Source organism: Manis pentadactyla, chromosome 17, assembly GCF_030020395.1.
Source record: "Manis pentadactyla isolate mManPen7 chromosome 17, mManPen7.hap1, whole genome shotgun sequence".
NCBI classification, from domain to species: Eukaryota; Metazoa; Chordata; class Mammalia; order Pholidota; family Manidae; genus Manis; species Manis pentadactyla.
The window spans coordinates 6633819-6655258 of record NC_080035.1 but is presented as its reverse complement, the minus strand read 5'-3'; the positions used below and the strand labels follow the sequence as shown (position 1 = coordinate 6655258).

General features: G+C 43.6%; 1 protein-coding gene and 1 long non-coding RNA gene across 4 annotated transcripts in view; one reads left to right on the top strand and one right to left on the bottom strand.

The window, feature by feature from the left end:
• Positions 1 to 5193, top strand: part of SETDB2 (SET domain bifurcated histone lysine methyltransferase 2) — a 74912-nt gene extending 69719 nt beyond the window's left edge. For all 3 annotated transcript variants that reach the window (XM_036904226.2, XM_036904218.2, XM_036904208.2), the window contains one exon: positions 150 to 5193. In XM_036904226.2, the coding sequence (XP_036760121.1) occupies positions 150 to 194 (45 nt within the window). In that variant the 3' untranslated portion in view covers positions 195 to 5193. The remainder of the gene's footprint in view (positions 1 to 149) is intronic.
• LOC130681429 (uncharacterized) lies at positions 1725 to 20305 on the bottom strand. The gene is made up of 3 exons (XR_008994578.1): positions 19758 to 20305; positions 17209 to 17415; positions 1725 to 1848 (listed from the first exon to the last, which is right to left on the bottom strand). It is a non-coding gene; the product is annotated as an uncharacterized LOC130681429 (long non-coding RNA).
• Between the last annotated feature and the right edge of the window lie 1135 nt (positions 20306 to 21440).

Here is a 21440-nt window from a genome sequence, read left to right as displayed (position 1 = left end):
TGTTTCTAATTGGGTGTTGGAGAGAGAGAATAAAGCATATTTTTTAGGATGGTTAATGATGTTAATACGAAAATTGATAAAATCAAGTTTGGTTCCTTTGGTAGTTATTCAGAGTAATTTATGATTAATTTTTAATTCCTACTTTCTAGGTATGTGAAAGCAAGAACAGAACTAACATGGGATTATGGCTATGAAGCTGGGACTATGCCTGAGAAAGAAATCCTCTGCCAGTGTGGGGTTAATAAGTGTAGAAAGAAAATATTATAAATCTGTAGGTAATGCCTGTTGATAAAATGAGCTTATCAAGCTGAAATTAGAGCCATGCATAAGAACCTTCAGTCATCAGTGGAGTTTATTCAGGTTGTGATCCATCAAGAGAAATCAGATCCATCAAGATCCTCAGTCTATCCTTGTCAGGGGTTCATTTGTGTGACTTAGACATGCTAGGAACAAAATAAGGACATTTTTGTACATACAGGGTATCTCTTTATTCTTACTGATGTTCAACTTTACATGAATAGGATGGGATTGTATATGTTATATGAAATGCCACTAAGCAATTTGTAACTTATTTGTAAATTATATATTAAGAGAAACATGTTGTCACAATAGAACTCTGCTGTTCTTATGCTTTTTGATTATCCTTGAGTTAATGCCCTCAAAGGGCCAAATTTCGTATGTTTACAGAATTTACTTCTATTTAATTCCTGGCAAATAACTTACCCTTATGAGCCATAAGGTGGGCAACAAAGCCTGAGGAATATATAAAAACTAACTTCATTTATATTACTTCCAAGTATTTTAACACTAGTTGGAGAAGCTGTATCTGCCTTCTTGAAACACTGTCACTTCAAGCCATTGAGTGAGAAGAGGAAGGAATAAACTCTTCGCAAACCATGAGATGAAACATTTCTACAAGTCCTTCAGTACACACAGCCGTGAAAAGAGGGAATAGGAACCTGGAGGAGTAAGAATAGTTTTGTTCTAGATAGAAGCCATAAGAAAAGGAAACTTAGAAACTAATTAGACTTAGTTTATTTAGGCCAGAAGCAATTGTGCTGGGCAAGAATTTCATTTAAAAAACAAAACATTCTGCCAAGCTGCAAAGTCTGAAACAGATCCTTGGACTCTCCATAGCATGATGTGCAATTTTTTTCTAGAGAAAAGGGGAAAAGGAAAAACCTATACTTTGCTAAGTGTTTTCTAGCCTTGATCATCCAGTGGAAAGGGGACTGGGACTCTCCAAGAGTCGAAACTGATTTTCTCCATAACAAAGGTTCATGTTTGGCTACCGGGAACCTCATTCTTGGAACCAGGATGGAAAGACTAGCTCAAAAAGGAGTAATTAGTAAAGTAAATTAAAAGTAGTTCTGGTTTTTGAGAGTTTATATGGTTTTTTGTTTCTTTTTCCTTTTCTGTGAACTTGATTCTGGGCTTAGTTTGGTTACCTTTCAAACAAAAATCTAAGTTTGGACCCAGTTTAATTTCTTAAAAATATTAAACTAGGTGAAAATTTAACTTGAAATTGTTTGAGAAATTTAGTTAGCAAAACTGTATAGCCCAACAGCCAAGATACACAGATGAGGAAAATTTAGAAATCCACTTATTCACAGTAAAGATGTGGGAATTTTAGGCAATGCACTAAAAGTGAAGACACTTGATTAGTATGGAAATAATTCTGTGCAGAAATCTTGATCTACTTCAGTCTGTACTGCTTCACAGCTATTATATTCCATGTGACCTGAAGATTCCTTTGTCTCTCATGTCAGATCTGTTTCCAGTTAAATCCTGTCATTTCCGTTTTCCTTGGTTTACTCCCACACATTGGTGAAGCATATTCTCAAGTAGCTTTTGAGAAGGAAAAGTGATAGGTAAATATTTAGAGGCCATGCATGTTGGAAAATGCCATTTTTTCTTAAATATCGTTAATGTACAATTGAACATTATGATTACTAGACTCCCCCTATTACCAAGTTCTTCCCTACATACCCCATTACAGTCACTGTCCATCAGTGTAGTAAGATGCTATAGAATCATTACTTATCTTCTCTATATATACTGCCTTCCTCATGTTCCCACCCCCATACATTATATGTGCTAATCATAATGCCCTGTTCTCCCCCTTATCCCTCCCTTCCCACCCATCCTCCCCAGTCCCTTTCCCTTTGGTAACTGTTAGTCCATTTTTGGGTTCTATGAATCTGCCACTGTTTTGTTCCTTCAGTTTTTTCTTTGTTGCTATACTCCACAGATGAGTGAAATCATTTGATACTTGTCTTTCTCTGCCTGGCTAATTTTACTGAGCATAATACCTTCTAGCTCCATCCATGTTGTTGCAAATGGTAGGATTTGTTTTCTTCTTATGGCTGAATAATATTCCATTGTGTATATGTACCACATCTTCTTTATCCATTCATCTACTGATGGACACTTAGGTTGCTTCCATTTCTTGGCTATTGTAAACAGTGCTGCAATAAACATAGGGGTGCATATATCTTTTTCAAACTGGGCTGCTGCATTCTTAGGGTAAATTCCTAGGAGTGGAATTCCTGGGTCAAATGGTATTTCTATTTTGAGGAACCTCCATACTGCTTTCCACAATGGTTGAACTAATTTACATTCCCACCAGCAGTGTAGGAGGGTTCCCCTTTCTCCACAGCCTCGCCAACATTTGTTGTTGTTTGTCTTTTGGATGTTGGCCATCCTATCTGGTGTGAGGTGATATCTCATTGTGGTTTTAATTTGCATGTCTCTGATCATTAGTGATGTGGAGCATCTTTTCATGTGTCTGTTGGCCATCTGAATTTCTTCTTTGCAGAAGTGTCTTCAGATCCTGTGCCCATTTTTTCACTGGATTATTTGCTTTTTGTTTGTTGAGGTGTGTGAGCTCTTTATATATTTTGGATGTCAACCCTTTATTGGATCTGTCATTTATGAATATATTCTCCCATACTGTAGGATGTCTTTTTGTTCTACTGATGGTATCCTTTGCTATACAGAAGCTTTTCAGTTTGATATAGTCCCACTTGTTCATTTTTGCTTTTGTTTCCCTTGCCCGGGGAGATATGTTCATGAAGAAGTTTGCTCATGTTTATGTCCAAGAGATTTTTGCCTATGTTTTTTTTTAAGAGTTTTATGGTTTCATGACTTACATTCAGGTCTTCGATCCATTTTGAGTTTACTTTTGTGTACAGTGTTAGACAATAATCTGAAAATGCCATTTTACTGTTATATTTGATTGTGATTTTGGCAGGATATAGAATTCTTGAGTAGCGTCCATGCCCAGTTTTGAAGGTATCTGCTAGTTTCCTTGCTGCTTTTAAGTCTGAAAAGATTCTGGCTTCCTGGGTGACTTCTGAAAGTCAGGCCATTCTGTTCCTCATACACATAATGTGACCATTTTTTATATGTCTGGAAGCTTATAGCATTATCTTTGTCCCAGTGTTCTGTTCCTGGTAAGGGTCCATTTTCATCCTTTGTACCAGGAACTTGGTGGAATCTTTCAGTCTGAAAAACTTTGGCCTTCATTTCAGGGAAATTTTCTTGAGGCCTTCTCTGTGCTACACTGTCTTCACCATCATCCCCCCAATACCATATGTGCCTATCGTAATACCCCTCAATCCCCTTCTCCCTCCCTCCCTCCCCACTCACCCTACCCAACCCTCCCCTTTGGTAACTGCTGGTCCCTTCTTGGAGTCTGTAAGTCTGTTGCTGTTTTGTTCCTTCAGTTTTACATCGTTGTTACACTCCACAAATAAGGGAAATCGTTTGGTACTTGTCCCAAGGTACCTCTTTAAATACTCTGTAAATACTCTTTTTGCTGTCCCCAGTTTGCTTCCTTTCCTCTTTAACGATTCCTCATTTGTCTCTCTTTCCAGAATTCCTGTTAACCAGATGTTAGACTTCCAGGATTGGTTCTCTAATTTTCTTATTTCTCTTAATTTCTGGCTCTGTCATGTTGCTGTATTTTCTAGGAGATTTTTTCAGCTTAATCTTCTAATTTGTCTATTGTGTTTTATGTTTCTGACCTCATATTTTTAATTTCTAGAGTCCTCTGAATGTTCTTGTATACCATCTTTTTGTTCATGATTGCAGTACCTTATCTCTTTGAAAATACTATGTATGTATGTATATGTATATAATATGTGAGTATATTAACACACATACATGCAATCTTATCTGTATTTTCCTTTTCCTGCATATTCTGTCACCTCCAAGGTTTATTTCTTTGTTTTCTCTGTATGTTTCCTTTGGACTATGTCATGTTATTGGCATTCCTCAGTTAGTGATCTCTGCAGCCTACTCATAATTAAGAGTGGAACACTCAAAAGCTGAGATTATTAGCAGAGTAGGGAAGGGGCTCTTCAACTGCTCCACCATGGTCTAGCTGAACTATTCAGTCACTTCAGGATTTTCTTTTTGGCCTGGCAAGGAATACTCTTCCATCTTCTTGCTTGAATATCAGGAAAAAAAACTTGGCTGCCTCAGAATCTACCCTTTTCTCTGATTTTGCAGCCCCACACCCTTGCTTTTGTAATCTTTCAATATTTGTCAAGACTATCCAAGGTACCTCTTTTTTATATTATTATTATTAAGGTATTATTGATACACACTCTTATGAAGGTTCCCCCCCATACCCCATTGCAGTCATTGCCCATCAGTGTAGTGGATGCCACAGAGTCACTATTTGCCTTCTCTGTGCTACACTGTCTTCCCCATCATCCCAATACCATATGTGCCAATCATAATACCCATCAATCACCTTCTCCCTCCCTCCCCACACACCCTACCCAACCCCTCCCCTTTAGTAACCACTAGTCCCTTCTTGGAGTCTGTGAATCTGTTGCTGTTTTGTTCCTTCGGTTTTGCATCATTGTTACACTCCACAAATGAGGGAAATCGATTGGTACTTGTCCCAAGGTACCTCTTTAAATACTTTTTGCTGTCCCCAATTAGTTTCCTTTACTCTTTAAACCTCACAAAACTAAAGACCTCCGGTTTTCCTTTGATTTATTCCTCAGCAGACCACCAACTATTAATATGCTTCTTTTCCACAGCAACTTATTTTTTAACTGTATTTAATTATATGCATTTGTTTTTACATGTGTATTTGTTACCTGAACAGAGAACCTCATCTTGTATGGTGGTGTGTACCCCATGGGTGCTAAATAAAGGCTTGAGACTGGCAACTGGGATTAGCATTGGTTAATTCTGTGTCCGTTTATGATATACCTATTTAGGCTAAACACGGTGTGATACAATTTTCAGAAGAAACGGGTAGACCCTCAGAACTATCATTTCTCCAGTTGAGTCCAGGGGCTTTGACTTACTTTCCTCTGACCATCAGGAGGGAAAGTAGGGGCAGGGTGGGTAGGTGTGTGTGTGTGTGTGTGAGAGAGAGAAGCTATTCAAATGTGTGGGGGTGGGGTGGGGTGGGTGTGGGTGTGGGTGTGGGTGTGTGTGGGTGGGTGTGTGGGTGGGTGGGTGTGTGGGTGTGTGTGGGTGGAGAAGCTATTCAAATTTCGGACACAAGCCGGCAGCGCACAGCTGCCACCCAGAGCCCCGCCTGCTTCCTGGAGTCGGCCTGCGGCCCTCCCCGGTCCCACGCCCAGGACGCCATCCTCCCACCGGTGAGGACCCGTAGGGGGCTCTGGGCGGGGCGGCGGCTTCCGGAAAAAGAATGGTCTGGCCGGGCCTGCTCTCCGGTTGTACCGCCTGCGGGCACTGGGTCCTCTCCCCGAGCAGCCGGAGCGGGGCTGACACTCAGCAGCTGAGCAACACCTCGGTTCACCTCCAGAGGCCCTGCGCCCCGGCTGCTGACCTTTACCTCTTTCACTACCGATGGGATAGCCCATTGTTGCCGTCCTACCCAGTTAGAAATACAGACATCAAGGAAATCCAGCATAAACAGGTGGGTTTGCTGTCCAAGTGCGGCTGCACCCGCCGGAAAACTGCAGTTGGAGAAGTGCCGTGGAGAGGTAGGAGGAGAGTAGGAGGACCCCTTGGAGAGAAGTGGTCAGCTGGGTCTCAGGAAGCAGTCTGGAATGTTTTCACGGAGAATGTGACTTTTTGGGGCCATCCTCTCCTCTCCGTTTAGTAGTTTAAAACAAGTCCTCAGTGACCCTCTCTTGAGTTGGCTCCTTCCCTTCTCTTAAACAGGTGTCCAGCTCCCCACTTCCCGCTAGGCTTAGGGCTAAGTCCTGGGGACAAAGAGGGGAGTTAGACACACCCTGCCCTAGAGGTGTCTAATGGGCGACTTGCATAAGAACCACAGAGACACAAATGAGGAGCCCCTAACTCACCGATATTCAGAGAAAGCTCTTTGGAGGCCAGGATGCCAATCTTAGTTTTAAAGGGCAAGGGTCAACCAGAGGCAGGAAGTTTGAAAGGGTGTTCCAGGTAGAAGTGATGACAAGGATAAAGGTACCAGCCACAAAATACTGGAGGTGTCAACTACAAGCCAAGTAGTTAAACATTTCATTCAGGTAGTATATATATATATATATGCAATGCAAGATGAGTTACTGGAGATGAGGTACCATCCTCACCTTTCCCCCAAACTCCAAAGACTCGTATAACTAACTTCATGCATGGAATGATCTCAGAATGAATACTCCCAATGAAAATTCTCATTTTCCTATGCATATCCAGATACACACCAGCCCTCCTCAACCACCAGCATTCCCCATTCTATTCACCCAGTTGCTCAGGCCAAAAACCTCAGCAGCACCCTTAGTGCCTTTCGCCTCCTCACTTCCCACTTAATGCATTAGTCAGACCAGTCATTTCTGTCATGAGAATATATCCCAAGCCTGACCACTTCTCACCACCTTGTCACTATCATCCAAGCCCAAGCCACCATCTCCTGTCGGGACTGTGGGTCTCCTGGCTTCTACTCTAACCTCTCATACAGGCGCACAGCAGCCAAAATAATAATTAAAAGCAAAGCAAATGTGATTCTTTTATTCAAAGCCCTCCAATAGTCTCTCATTACTTTCAGCATAATCTCTTACTGGGGCCTACAGTTAACTCCATGTCCTGATCTGACCCAGTTCCTACCCATCTTGATCACTGACACCCTTCACTGCATCTTCCTCACTCTTAAGTCCCCAAACCTGCCCCTGCCTGTTTTACATTTGCATCCCATTTCTCACCCACCATTCTCAAGTCTGCTCTTGTGTGTCCTTCATAGCCTTGCCTGCCCATCCTATTTAAAAGAGCACTCCCCACCCTCATTACTCTCTACCTCCCTCCCTTGCTCTATTTTTCTTCATAGTACTTATCACTACTTGATAAAAAAACTAAAACTTTGATGCCTGTCTCTACTGCTACAAAGTTAAGCTCCATGAGAGTTAAAACTCATTCTCTGCTTTATTTCTAGAGCCAGGAACAGTACATAGCTCCTCATTAAGTATTGTTGAAGGAATGAATGAGCTTGTATGTACCACAGAGGAGATGGGCTTCTATTCTGTAGGTTATGAGAAGAATCTTTTAGCAGGAGAGAAATGTGGGCAGTTGTAAATTTTAAGTAGATCACTTCTGGTGGCAGTGTGATGAGTGGAAGGGAGCATCGAAGGGGAAGCAGAAGAGGGGAGATGAGATCATCAGGATGGGCGGGGAGGGCAGTCTGCCTTCCACACTGCTGCCAAAACTCTCTTAAACACATGTATACATGTATGACTAATAGGGAAAAATTTACAAGGACAGCAGTCTATTCCAGGTGGCTCCTTTCTGTCCCTCTCTCCTTAACACAAACAAAAATACTCCCTTAATTTTCCATTCTGCGAGCATCCACTCCCTAAACTCACTCCTCCTTGCTTGCTCTGCACGTAGGAATGTTACAGATACAGAAGCAGAAAGATATATGTTGCTCCCTTTGCCTTTGTTCGGGGCTCAGACCTTAGGAGATTACTCCCCTCTGGGCCTGCCAGTGTGAGATAAACCTCAAAACTTCAAGACCTTTGAGTGCTGCTTGGTTCTTCCATCAGTGATCCAGTCCATGTTTCTCCAGTATTTTCTGTAACATTTGGTTCCCTGACCAGGAAACCCAACCTGGCCCTTTGTTGCCACTGGTTTGGGGCAATGGAGAAGGCGTACCCTGCCTGATCTTTAGGCAGTCTCCTGCTGGGTCACCCTGGGCCAGCCCTGTTCCACTGTTCCCACTGGACTCAAGGAGGCTTGGCAGGTGAGGACCTGGCTCCGACCTTGAATCTGGTAGGGCCCTGGGGCCCCTGACCCAGCCAGTTCCCAGCTGTTGGGGTGGAAGGGGAGCCTGATCATCTCCCAGAGACTTAGAAATCTCACAGGTAGACATTCCCAGGGGGGAGTGTTTAAACTCTGGTCTGAGTATGTGAGTGAGTGTACAGGGCAGCTGAAGTCGTAATGTCTGCACTGAATCCATGATTCCATGGCCTGTGCTATGGAATCTGAGTGGGCCCTTCACTGCATTCGTGAGCAGTCATCACAACATATCGGTGATTCAGCTTCGGCTGACGTGGCCCGGGACTTATATGGGTGCACCTTAGTCAAGGCTGACCAAAGTTTCCAAGAGGAGCGTGAATGGACGGGCATCTGACTGGTCTCCTCTCTAGAGGAGGCACCCCTCCCTTGTCTGTTGTCGCAGCACCGTCCATGGACACGTTAGGGTGTCAGGGCACAGTAAACCCACAGTCCTTGGCACTATGATCAAGAATTTCAGGAAGGGATTTTTCAGAAGACTACGGAGTGAAATTAACTCCTGGCAGGTTGAAAGCCCTGTGTGAATCTGAATGGTCCACCTTTAGTGTAGGATGGTCTCCGGAACGGTCTCTAGATGTCCCAACAGTCCACCAGGTCTGACAGGTCATCAGTGGAGATCCAGGTCATCCTGACCAGTTCGCAAACATTGACTCCTGGGTAGGAGTTGCCCAGACTCTTCCCCCTTGGGTGCAATTCACTTGCAACAGGCAGGGACAGGGTAGGGTTTTAGTTGCCTCAACCAAGAAATCTGTAAAGAATCAGCAGAAACCTAAGCCTCTGCAATTTATTGCTGGTGACTTGAAGGTAGAACTAATATTGCCCCCACATTATGTGCCTCCAAGGCCATCAGCACCCAGCCCCCCGGCCCCAGACACCCCGCTGCTGTTGGCCTCCCTGCCACCTCCAGAACCAGCGGACCCACTCTTTCCTGGACCAGTAGCCAGACTGTGCCCTCAGCCAGGAGCAGGCACTTTTCAGATGTCATTGCAAGAGACGTGGGAGCCTAAGAGGTGTGATGATGGCAGAACCACCCAGCCAGGCTAATCCATGCTTTACTACCAACCTTTCTCCACAAGTGACCTCCTCAATTGGAAACATAATACTCCATCATACTTGGAGAAGCCCAAGCCTTAGTTGATCTAATGGAGCATCTCTTCCAAATCCATCAACCGACCTGGGAAGACTGCCAACAGCTTCTCTGCACCCTGTTCAACACGGAGGAGAGGAGGTGGATTATAAAAGGGGCCCACAAATACCTACAAGAGGATGCACCAGCCCGGGTCCTTGATCAAGGTGCATGGGCTGAAATTGCTGTCCTGAGGAGCATCCCAAGTGGGACTTCACCACCCCTGAGGGACAGCACCAGATTCCCCGATATTAAGATGGCCTCTTCCAGGGAATCAAAGCCTGATCCAAAAAGCCTATGAACATGACCAAAGTTTCTTCAGTCACCCAAAAACCAGGAGAGTCTCCTGGGGACTATTATGAAAGATTGTGTGAAGCTTATCGCATCTACACCCCTTTTGACTCTGAGTCACCAGGGAGCCAACAGATGGTAAACACCACATTCATGGCCCAAGCTGCCCCAGACATCAGATGAAAGCTCCAAAAACTTGAGGGCTTTGCTGGGATGAGTATCAGTCAGCGCATTGAAATTGCCAACAAAGTATACATGAACAGAAAAATTCAAGCTGACAGGTATGCTGATAGAAAAATGAAGAAAAAAGCCAGCCTCCTGGCAGCTGCCCTGAAAGAAAGGCATGAGCAAAAGGCAGAGAGAAGCCAGCCACCAAGAGGGGGGAATCCCAGGAGCCCCCTAGCCAGGGACCAGTATGCTTACTGTAAAGAAAAGGGGCATTGGAAGAACGAATGCCCCAACTGAGGCAAAGCCCGGAAGCCCAGTTGCTACCAGAAAGAGCCCCATGGGGAAAGGCTCACTGGCCTGGCAGGAACAGACTCAGACTGTCAAGGATGGGCTCTCAAGCACTTGGCCCCCATGAGCCCATGGTCAAAATGAAAGTGGGGGGCCAAAATGTAACTTTTATGGTTGACACAGGGGCAGAACACTCTGTAGTTATCCTCTCTGTAGCCCCTTAAAGCAAAAAGACTGCAACTATTCTCAGAGCCCCTGGGACAAAAGCAGTCCAGCAACACTTTTGCCAAGCCCACCAATGTGAACTTGGAGGCCACAAGGTCAGACATGAGTTTCTCTACCTGCCTGAGTGCCCCTTTCCCCTCCTTGGCCGAGACATGCTCTCAGAGCTTGGAGCCCAAATACCTTTTGAACCAACTGGACACACCAGCCTCAAACTAAACCGAGGCCAAGAAGAGCCTGGGTCCCTCATACTGGTAATAACCACACCCAGGGAAGAGGAGTGGAGATTATTCTGTGCCCAGAACCTCTCAAGTAGCCCACCTGAATTCAGAGGTGCCTTCCCTTCAGTATGGGCTGAAGACAACCCACCTGGACTTGCTCATAACCGAGCCCCTGTCATTGTAGAATTGACTCCAGGGGCCCAGCCACAAAGACAGTGGCAGTACCCCCTCTCACAAGAGGTGAGAGCAGGCATCCAGGAACACTTGATCAGATTCAGAGAGGCAGGTATTATAACTGAGTGTCAGTCGCCCTGAAATAACCCACTTCTACCAGTCAAGAAGCCAGGAGGAGGAGGGTACCGGCCTGTTCAAGACCTGTGAGACATTAACAAAGTGGCTGTTTCTTTACACCCAGAGGTCCCAAAGCTGTACACCCTCCTCAGCCAGATCCCTGGGTCTGCCAAATGGTTCACTTGCCTAGGCTTGAAGGATGCCTTTTTCTGCCTCTGGCTTGCCCCTCATAGCCAGCTCTTCTTTGCCTTTGAATGGATTGAACCAGATAATGGGGCAGCAGGCGCAGTTAACTTGAACACAGCTTCCACAAGGGTTCAAGAACTCACCCACTCTCTTTGGAGAGGCACTGGCTGCAGACCTTGCCAGCTTTCCAAGGGAAGCTACATGCTGCGCCCTCCACCAGTATATAGATGACCTCCTCCTTGCCAGTGACACCCAAAAAACTGTGTGAAATGCACAAAGGCCCCCCTGCAACTCCTGTCTTAACTCAGGATACTGAGCCTCATGGAAAAAGGCACAAACCTGCCAACAGCAAGTCTGGTACTTGGGCTTCCTCCTCACCCAGGGAAAGAGGGCACTAGGGCCAGAGAGGAAAAAGGTCATTATCTCCTTACCCCAGCCTGAGACAAAGAAAGGCACACGAGGGTTCTTGGGAGTCACCAGATTCTGCAGAATCTGTATTCCTGGTTTTCAGCAATGGCAAAACCCCTCTACAGCCTCCTGGGGGGCCAGACCGAGAGACCCCTGTCTGGGCAGAAGAGGCAAGGGCCGCCTTCCTGGAGATAAAAGCTGCCTTAGGACAGGCACCAGCCATAGGCTTGCCAGATATAGAAAAACCCTTTAACCTCTTTGTACATGAAAAAGAAAAAGTAGCCCTCGGGGTTCTCACACAGACTTTTGGGTCTTGGCAGCGGCCAGTTGCATACTTGTCAAGGAGACTGGACCCGGTAGCAACAGGATGGCCACCCTGCCTCAGGGTGCTGGTAGCCACAGTTCTACTCATTAAGGAAGCAGATAAACTCACTCTGGGGCAAGAACTGAATGTTAAGGTCCCACATGCTGTCCTGTCCTTTGTGAGTACGCAGGCACACCACTTCCTCTCCAACTCCTGGCTGGCACAATATCAAAGACTGCTCTGTGAAAATCCATGAGTCACTTTACAAACAGTGCAGAAACTGAATCCAACAACTTTCCTCCCCACCAAAGAGGGGAAACTGGATCAGGAGTGTGCTGAAGTAACTGATGAAGTATACGCAAGTCGTCCAGATTTGCAAGATCAAGCAATACAAAATCCAGAAGTCACACTGTTCAGTGATTGCAGCAGTTATCTACAAGAGGGTATCCAAAGAGCAGGTTATGCAGTAACTATTGCCACTAAGGTCTTAGAGGTGGAAGCCCTGCCTGCTGGATGGTCAGCACAATGAGCTAAATTGCATGCCTTAATCTGAGCCTTCACCATCAATAAGATCAAGCGAGCGAACATCTACACAGACTCTCAATAGGCCTTTGCCACTGTACACATAGATGGGGCAATCTACAAGGAAAGAGGTCTCAGCAGGAAAAGCAATAAAAAATAAGGAAGAAATACTAAAACTCCACAATGCTGTCTGGCTGCCAAAGGAAGTAGAAATTCTGCACTGCAAAGAACACCAAAAGGGAAACAACCCTATAGCACAGGGGAATTGGATGGCAGATGAAACTGCCAAAGCAACAGCCAGTAAGGAGGCAAGTAGAGCTCCTTCCCTCACTATGGCCCTAACACCCCCAGTGGAGGCCCCTCCACTCAAGTACACTGAAAATGAGAAAGACTGGGCCATAACTGAAAGAGCCAACTTAACTGAAAATGGATGGTGGGTGCTGCCAGACAGATGTATCTTTGCACCAACTGCAACTGGGAGGCAACGAGTCAGTGAATACCATCAGCTCACCCACCTAGGAAAAATTGCAGTGGAAGCCCTCCTCAAAAAATAATACTACATCAGCCAGTTTCCAGCATTATGCCAAGCAGTAAGTGAACAGTGTGTAACTTGTGCCAGAAATAATGCTCAATCTATGCCACAACTCCCACCTGGTGTCCAAACAGTGGGAGTTCCCCCTTTGAAGACCTTGAGATAGACTTCATGGATGTCCAGCCAAGCAGAGGACTCAGATACCTCCTAGTAATAGTATGCACATACTCTGGCTGGGTTGAAGCCTTCCGAACCAGGACAGAACAAAGCTGGGAGATAGCAACTGTCCTCCTGAGAGAAATTATGCCCCAGTTTGGCCTACCATCTACAATCCACAGTGACAGTGGGGGTGCCTTTGTAGCAGATGTAGTACAAATGTTAACTAAATCTCCCAACATTACTTGGAAACTCAACACTGCATACAGGCCACACAGTTCAGGGAAAGTAGAGCAAATGAATCACACCCTCAAGGGAACCCTAGCTAAATTTTGCCAAGAAACTGGTCTCCCATGGCCAGACTTACTGCACCTGGCTCTTCTGTGTGCTCGCTGCACACCTGGAACTCAAGGTTTTTCCCATATTGAATTAGTTTATGGACAAACATCATCCACCACATCAACAAAACGACAAAAACCCCATGTCTAGGAGCATCGCAGGGACCCTACACCAGATAGGAGATAAAGGAACAAGAGAACAGCTCCAATAAATATCTATGCAATCAACACAGAATCACCTACATATGTGAAACAAATACTAACAGAATTAAAGGGGGAAATAGAAAAAAATGCATTCATTTTAGGAGACTTCAACACACCACTCACTCCAAAGTGATCAACAAGACAGAAAATAAGTAGAAAGACAGAGGCACTGAACAACATATGAGAACAGATAGACCTAACGGACATCTACAGAACACTTTATCCAAAAGCAACAGGATACACATTCTTCTCAAGGGCACATCTAACATTTCCAAGAATAGATTATATATTATATACTAGGCCACAAAAAGAGCCTCACTAAATTAAAAAAGATTGAAACTATACCATTCAGCTTCTCAGAGCACAAAGGTATGTAACTAGAAATAAACTACACACAAAAAATGAAAAAGCACAAAAACACATGAGGGCTTAATAACTGGCTCCTAAAAAATCAATGGATCAGGAAGCAATCTAAGTGTCCATCAGTAGACGAATGGATAAAGAAGATGTGGTACATATACACAATGGAATATTACTGAGCCATAAGAATAAAACAGATCCTACCATTCACCACAGCATGGATGGGGCTAGAGGGTATTATGCTCTGTGAAATAAGCCATGTGGAGAAAGAGATGTACCAAGTGATTTCACTCATATGTGGAGTATAAGAACAAAGGAAAACTGAAGGAACAAAACAGCAGCAGAATCACAGAACCCAAGAATGGACTAACAGTTACCAAAGGGAAAGGGACTGGGGAGGATGGGTGAGAAGGGAGGGATAAGGGCGGGGGAAAAGAAAGAGGGCATTACGATTAGCATGTATAGTGTGTGGGGGGCATGGGGAAGGCTGTGTAACACAGAGAAGACAAGTAGTGATTTTACAGCATCTTACTATGCAGATGGACAGTGACTGTGAAGGGGTATGTTGGGGGGACTTGGTGAAGGGGGGAGCCTAGTAAACATAGTGTTCTTCATGTAATTGTAGATTAATAATACCAAAATAAAAAAATAAAAATAAAAAAATAAAAAAAAGACTGCTTTCACTGTGTCCCACAGAAGTTGGGGCTTTGTGTTGTTGTTGTCATTTGTTTCCATATATTTGTTGATCTCTATTTTAATTTGTTTGTTGATACATTGAGTATTTAGGAGCATGTTGTTAAGCCTCCATGTGTTTGTGAGCCTTTTTGTTTTCTTTATATAATTTATTTCTAGTTTCATACCTTTGTGGTCTTAAAAATTGGTTGGTAGAATTTCAATATTTTTGAGTTAACTGAGGCTCTTTTTGTGGCCTAGTATGTGGTCTATTCTGGAGAATGTTCCATGTGCACTTGAGAAGAATGTATATCCTGTTGCTTTTGGATGTAGAGTTCTATAGAGGTCTATTAGGTCCATCTGTTCTACTGTGTTGTTCAGTGCCTCCGTGTCCTTACTTATTTTCTGCCCAGTGGATCTATCCTTTGGGGTGAGTGGTGTGTTGAAGTCTCCTAAAATGAATGCATTGCATTCTATTTTCTCCTTTAGTTCTGTTAGTATTTGTTTCACATATGCTGGTGCTCCTGTGTTGGGTGCATATATATTTAGAATGGTTATATCCTCTTGTTGGACTGAGCCCTTTATCATTATGTAATGTCCTTCTTTATCTCTTGTTACTTCTTTTGTTTTGACGTCTATTTTGTCTGATACTTGTACTGCAACCCCTGCTTTCTTCTTTCTGTTGTTTGCATGAAATATGTTTTTCCATCCCTTGACTTTTAATCTGTGCATGTCTTTGGGTTTGTGGTGAGTTTCTTGTAAGCAGCATATGGATGGGTCTTGCTTTTTTATCCATTCTCTTACTCTGTGCCTTTTGATTGGTGCATTCAGTCCATTTACATGTGGGGTGACTATTGAAAGTTATGTACTTATTGCCATTGCAGGCTTTAGATTCGTGGTTACCAAAGGTTCAAGGTTAGCTTCTTTAGTATCTTACTGCCTAACTTAGCCTGCTTATTGAACTGTTATATACACTGTCTGGAGATTCTTTTATTCTCTCCCTTCTTATTCCTCCTCCTCCATTCTTTACATGTTATTTGTTTTATTCTGTGCTCTTTCATGCTTCCTTTAACTGTTTTTTGTGGGTAGTTGATTTTATTTTTTGCCTGTAGTTAGTATTTGGTTGGTCTGCTTTCTTTGCTGTGATTTTATTTTCTCTGGTGACATCTGTTTAGCCTTAGGAGTGTTCCCGTCTAGAATAGTCCCTCCAAAATACCCTGTAGAGGTGGTTTGTGGGAGGCAAATTCCCTCAACTTTTGCTTGTCTGGGAATTGTTTAATCCCTCCTTCATATTTAAGTGATAATCACGCTGGACACAGTGTCCTTGGTTCAAGGCCATTCTGTTTCATTGCATTAAATATATCATGCCATTCTCTTCTGGTCTGTAAGGTTTCTGTTGAGAAGTCTGATGATAGCCTGATGGGTTTTCCTTTGTAGGTGACCTTTTTTCTCTCTCTGGCTGCCTTTAAAACTCTGTCCTTGTCCTTGATCTTTGCCATTTTAATTATTATGTGTCTTGGTGTTGTCCTCCTTGGGTCCTTTCTATTGGGAGCTCTGTGTACTTCCGTGGTCTGATCAATTATTTCCTCCCCCAGTTTGGAGAAGTTTTCAGCAATTATTTCTTCAAAGACACTTTCTGTCCCTTTTTCTGTCTCTTCTTCTTCTGGTACCCCTATAATGTGGATATTGTTCCTTTTGGATTGGTCACACAGTTCTCTTAATATTGTTTCATTCCTGGAGATCCTTTTATATCTCTCTGTGTCAGCTTCTATGTGTTCCTGTTCTCTGGTTTCTATTCCATCAATGGCCTCTTGCATCTTATCCATTCTGCTTTTAAATGCTTCCAGAGATTGTTTCACTTCTGTAATCTCCCTCCAGACATCATCCCTTAGCTCTTGTATATTTCTCTGCAGCTCTGTCAGCATGTTTATGATTTTTATTTTGAATTCTTTTTCAGGGAGACTGGTTAGGTCTATCTCCTTCTCAGGTGTTGACTTTGTGATCTTTGTCTGCCTCAAATTCTGCCTTTTCATGGCCATAGAGATAGTTTGTGGAGGTGGCACGAGTGATGGCTGGGAGAACGTCCCTTCTTGTTGGTTTTTGGCCTTCCCCTCCTGGGAGAACAGTGACCTCTAGTGGCTTGTGCTGGGAAGCTGCATGCAGATGGCACTTCTGATTCTTGCCTGGCTGCTATGGAGTTTATCTCCGCGGTTGCTGTGGGTGTGGCCTGCCTCAGGCTGCTGCTTTGATATGGCGGAGCCACATTTTAGGGGATATGGCCAGGAGGCTGTTTATTTCCATGAGGGGCCTCTTTGCTGCCCTGCTATCCAAGGCGTTATGGTTCCCAGAGTTCCCCGGGATTCCCTGCCGCTGGGCTAAGTGTCCCAGGATGCTTCCATCCATTAGTGGGGTCCCTGTCTCTTTAAGACTTCCAAAAAGCACTCGCATTTCTTTGTCCCCAGGGTGCCAGCTGTGGGGACCCACTCAAAGGTCTTAGTGTCCTGTTTCCCTAGTTTTCAGCACCCCATGCATGCACTGTGTCTGTGCTCTGGTGCGGATGGCTGGGGCTGGCTACTTAGCAGTCCAGGACTCCCTCTCCCTCCCCGCTCTGACTCCTCTCCTCCTGCTGGGAGCTGGGATGAGGGGCACTCAGGTCCCGCCAGGCCCGGCTTGTGTCTTACCCCCTTTGCAAGGTGCTGGGTTCTCGCAGGTGTGGATGTAGTCTGGCTGTTGTCCTGTGTCTTCTGGTCTCTTTTAGGAAGAGTTGTCTTTGTTGCATTTTCAAAAATATATGTGGTTTTGGGAGGAGATTTCCCCTGCTCTACTCATGCCACCATCTTGGCTCCAACCTTACCATTTTTATTCAGCATAGTTGATATCATGGCCCCCTGGAATCAGACCAAACAGAAAGAAAGCATGTAAATTGGCAAGGAAGAAGTTATACTGTCACTATTTGCAGATGATATACATAGAAAATCCTAAGGACTCCATTAAAAACATATTCAAACTAATAACTGGATTCAGCAAAGTTGCAGGACACAAAATCCATACACAGATCTGTGTAGTATTCCTATATACTAACAATGTGCTAGCAGAAGGAGAAATCAGGTAAAACAATTCAATTTACAATTGCATCAGAAAGAATAAAATACCTAGGAATAAACCTAACTAAAAGATTTGTACTCTGAAAACTATAAGACATTAATGAGAGAAATTAAAGACACCAATAAATGGAAATCTATCCCAGGCTCATGGATAGGAAGAATTAATATTGTCAAAATGGCCATCCTGCCCAAAGCAATTTACAGATTCAGTGCAATCCCTATCAAAATACCAACAGCATTTTTCAATGAACTAGAAATTTTAGGTCTAAAATTTGTATGGAATCACAAAAGACTCAAATAGCCAAAGCCATCCTGAGAAAAAAGAACCGAACTGGATGTATTATGCTCCCAGACTTCAAGCTATACTACAAAGGTACAGTGATCACAATAGTATGGTACTGGCACCAGAACAGACCCATAGACCAATGGAACAGAATAGACAGCCCAGATATAAACCCACACATATATGTCAATTAACATATGATAAAGGAGCCATGAAGACACAATGGAGAAAAGACAGCCCCCTCAATAACTGGTGTTTGGAAAATTGGATAGCAACATGCAAGATAAGGAAACTAGATTACTGTCTAATTCCAAACACAATAGTATGCACAAAATAGACTTGAAGTGGATTGAAGACCTAAATGTAAGTCATGAAACCATAAAACTCTAAGAAGAAAACATATTCTAAAATCTCCTGAACATACATATGAGCAATTATTTTCTGGGCACATCTCCCTAGGTAGGGAAAGATAACAAAAAAATAAAGAAGTGTGACTACATCAAACTAAAAATCTTATGTGCAGCAAAGGCATCAGCAGCAGAACAAAAGGTAGCCTATTGTATGGAAGAATATATTTGTAAATTATTTATCCAATAAAGGTTAACTTCCAAAACATATAAAGAACTCATAGCCTCAACACCAAAAAAATAAATTAAACACCATGATTTAAAAATGGGTGGAGGGCCTGAACATACATTTTTACAAAGAAATACAGATGGCCAACAGGCACATGCTCCACATCACTAATTATCAGGAAAATGCAAATCAAAACCATGATGAGCTCTCACATCACACCAGCAAGAATGACCATTATCCAAAAGACAAAAAATAGCAAGTGTTGGTAAGGATGTGGAGAAAAGGGAACTCTCCTACACTGTTGGTGGGAATGTACATTGGTGCAGCTACTTTGGAAAACAGTATGGAGGTTCCTCAAAAAAGTAAAAAATGGGCAATACGTTTTGAAATTTATCCAAAGAAAACAAAATCCTTTTTTCTAAAAGATATATGCACCCCTATGTTTTTCAACATTTTATTTACAAAATATGAAAGCAACCAAAGTGCCCATCAATAGATGAATGGATAAAGAAGAGGTAGTACATATACACAATGGCATATAACTCAGCCATAAAAAAGAGAGAAATTATGCCATTTGCAACATGAGTGGACCTAGCAGGTATTTTTCTAAATAAAATAAGAGACAAAGAACTTATTATTTCACTTATGTGGAATATAAAAGCGAAACAAAACAAAGTGAATAAAATAGTATAGATACTGAGAAGTGATTGCTGTTTACCAATTGGGAAAGGAATTGGGATGGGTGGGTAGGGAGTGTAAAGGAGATAAAGGGCACAAAAAATTCTCAATCATAGCATAAGTTGTTCATGGGGATGGTAGTGCAGCATGAAGAATATAGCCAGTGATTCTGTAACATCTTTCTATGTTGACAGATAGTAACCTTGCTAGTTGTGGTGAGCATTTAATACTGTGGGTAACTGGTGAACCACAGTGTTGTATACTTGAAACTAATATAACATTGGGTATCAACTATTCTTCAATAAAAAGAAAGAAAAACCGAGAAGCAAACACAAATCTAAGTACCACAGCCACTATCAAGTGAAAGCTACTAGGAAAGAATAAGCTGGAGCGCGTCTCTGGGTCATAGTCTGAATTTAGCTTCATAGAGGTTTTTCAAGAGCCCCTATGGGCAAGGCCATTGACAGAGTCTTAGGAATCACAGGGCTTCCCACAGTTGTGTCTTTCATGCATGCCCAAGTACAGGTTATACAGTAGGAGTATGATCAATAGGAATGGACTGCTCTGTATATTCTATTTCAAAGCTTACCATCAGCTCTCAGGAATCGGCAAATCAGAATATTTCTTGTGGGTGTCCTCAGCTGATCCTGGCTGTAGGGAATGGAGAGGAGGGGAGAAACTTCATTAGCACATGACCAAGCCCAGCCAAATACAGACAAGAATCTGAGCCAGGCTTGCCTGAGAATATTTTCCTCCAGATAATGAGAATGTGATGACTGAAGATAGCTTGATGATAACACTCCTCACTGTACCTGTCTCAAGTCATACCACTTCAGTTTGAATTAGTTCATCTCTTCATCATATTTACATCTTCTGTGATATTCTCTTGATCTCTTTCCTGTGTTGGATCCTCTGCATTTGTATGCCAGGTTTTCCCATCTCTTGGTTTACTCTTTCATGTTTGTGAAGTACATCATCAGTAGCTTCTTGGATGCCTGGTTGTAAGTTTTTAGACCTTTAATCTCAAAAAATATCTTTATTTCATTCTAATAATTTATTGGTAGTTTGGCAGGGTATGAAATCTAGCATGGAAATCCTTTCCTCTTAGAGTTTTGAAGGCATTGCTTCATTGTGTTTTAGTTTCCCCTCTTGCTGTTGGTAACCTAAAACCAGACTGACTCTTGATATATTGATTGTGACTCCCTCCCCCCCAACCAAAAAGTTCATAATATATTCTCTTTATTCCAGTGTGAATAAAATGAGAGTTTCTGTGGCTAGGATTCTCACCTGGCCCTAGTTGACTAACTCACTGCACACCTGCGAGCAATACATGGCTGTTGACTCTATGTAAGGAGCTCCACCCAGTGCTCTGGGCATGACATGGCAGCATGGCTACAAGACTGCAGGAGAGCAGAGCAGAGGCTGGAGTGGTGGCAGCACCGAGGAGATAGGCCCAGAGGAAAGCTGTGCAGAGAGGCCCAGAGTATGGTTGTGTGGGATGGCTATATAGACAGAGAGGCCCAGAGGATGGCTATGCAAACATATGGGCCCAGAGGCAGAGAGAGCAGCTTGTTGCATGCAGACACACTCTGAGTGAATGGGATTCTAGTGACTGACCTGCCACCTGGAAATAAAGCTAGGTGTAACACTTTCACCCCAAGAACATTTTGCTGTCAATTTCTTTGGTCACATTGAATCCATAGCAAACTCCCAGGGATGAAACCCGTTGGCAAGACAATTGGTGAAAGTCGGCAGGGTTCATTGTTGACCAAGGAAAAAGACAGGCTGCCCTTATGGAAGGGATGCTTCACCAGGCTGCCCCTCTGAAGGGGGAAACATTGTATCATCCTCCAATGGGTATGTGGTCTGAGGTGGCCTGCCTCCTAGAGAACTCAGCCCCACCCCAGGACTGGAGGCAAGTGAAGGTGACACCTGAGGCTGTAGGGGGCCCCTTGGTATAATAAATAGATCCTTTGAGAAGCAGACTTCCTGTGAGGCAGCGAGGACTGTGGGTTGGCTGCTTCCCACACTATTAAAAACGTCTACAGAGGAGACCCGAGAAATGGTGTCACAAGAACACGAGCTGCAAACTTCTGTGTATTCCCTGAAGAAAGAGATGGCATTGATGTGAGAGGAGGCAGCTTGAGAGCGCCAGCAGTAAGATGCTATTGGAGACGAGACGGCAGCACTGCCAGGTGTTCTGAAAGACAAAGAGGCCATCAAGGAAAAAGATGAACTCCTGAAAGAAGCACAGGTGGAGGTGGCATGAGAA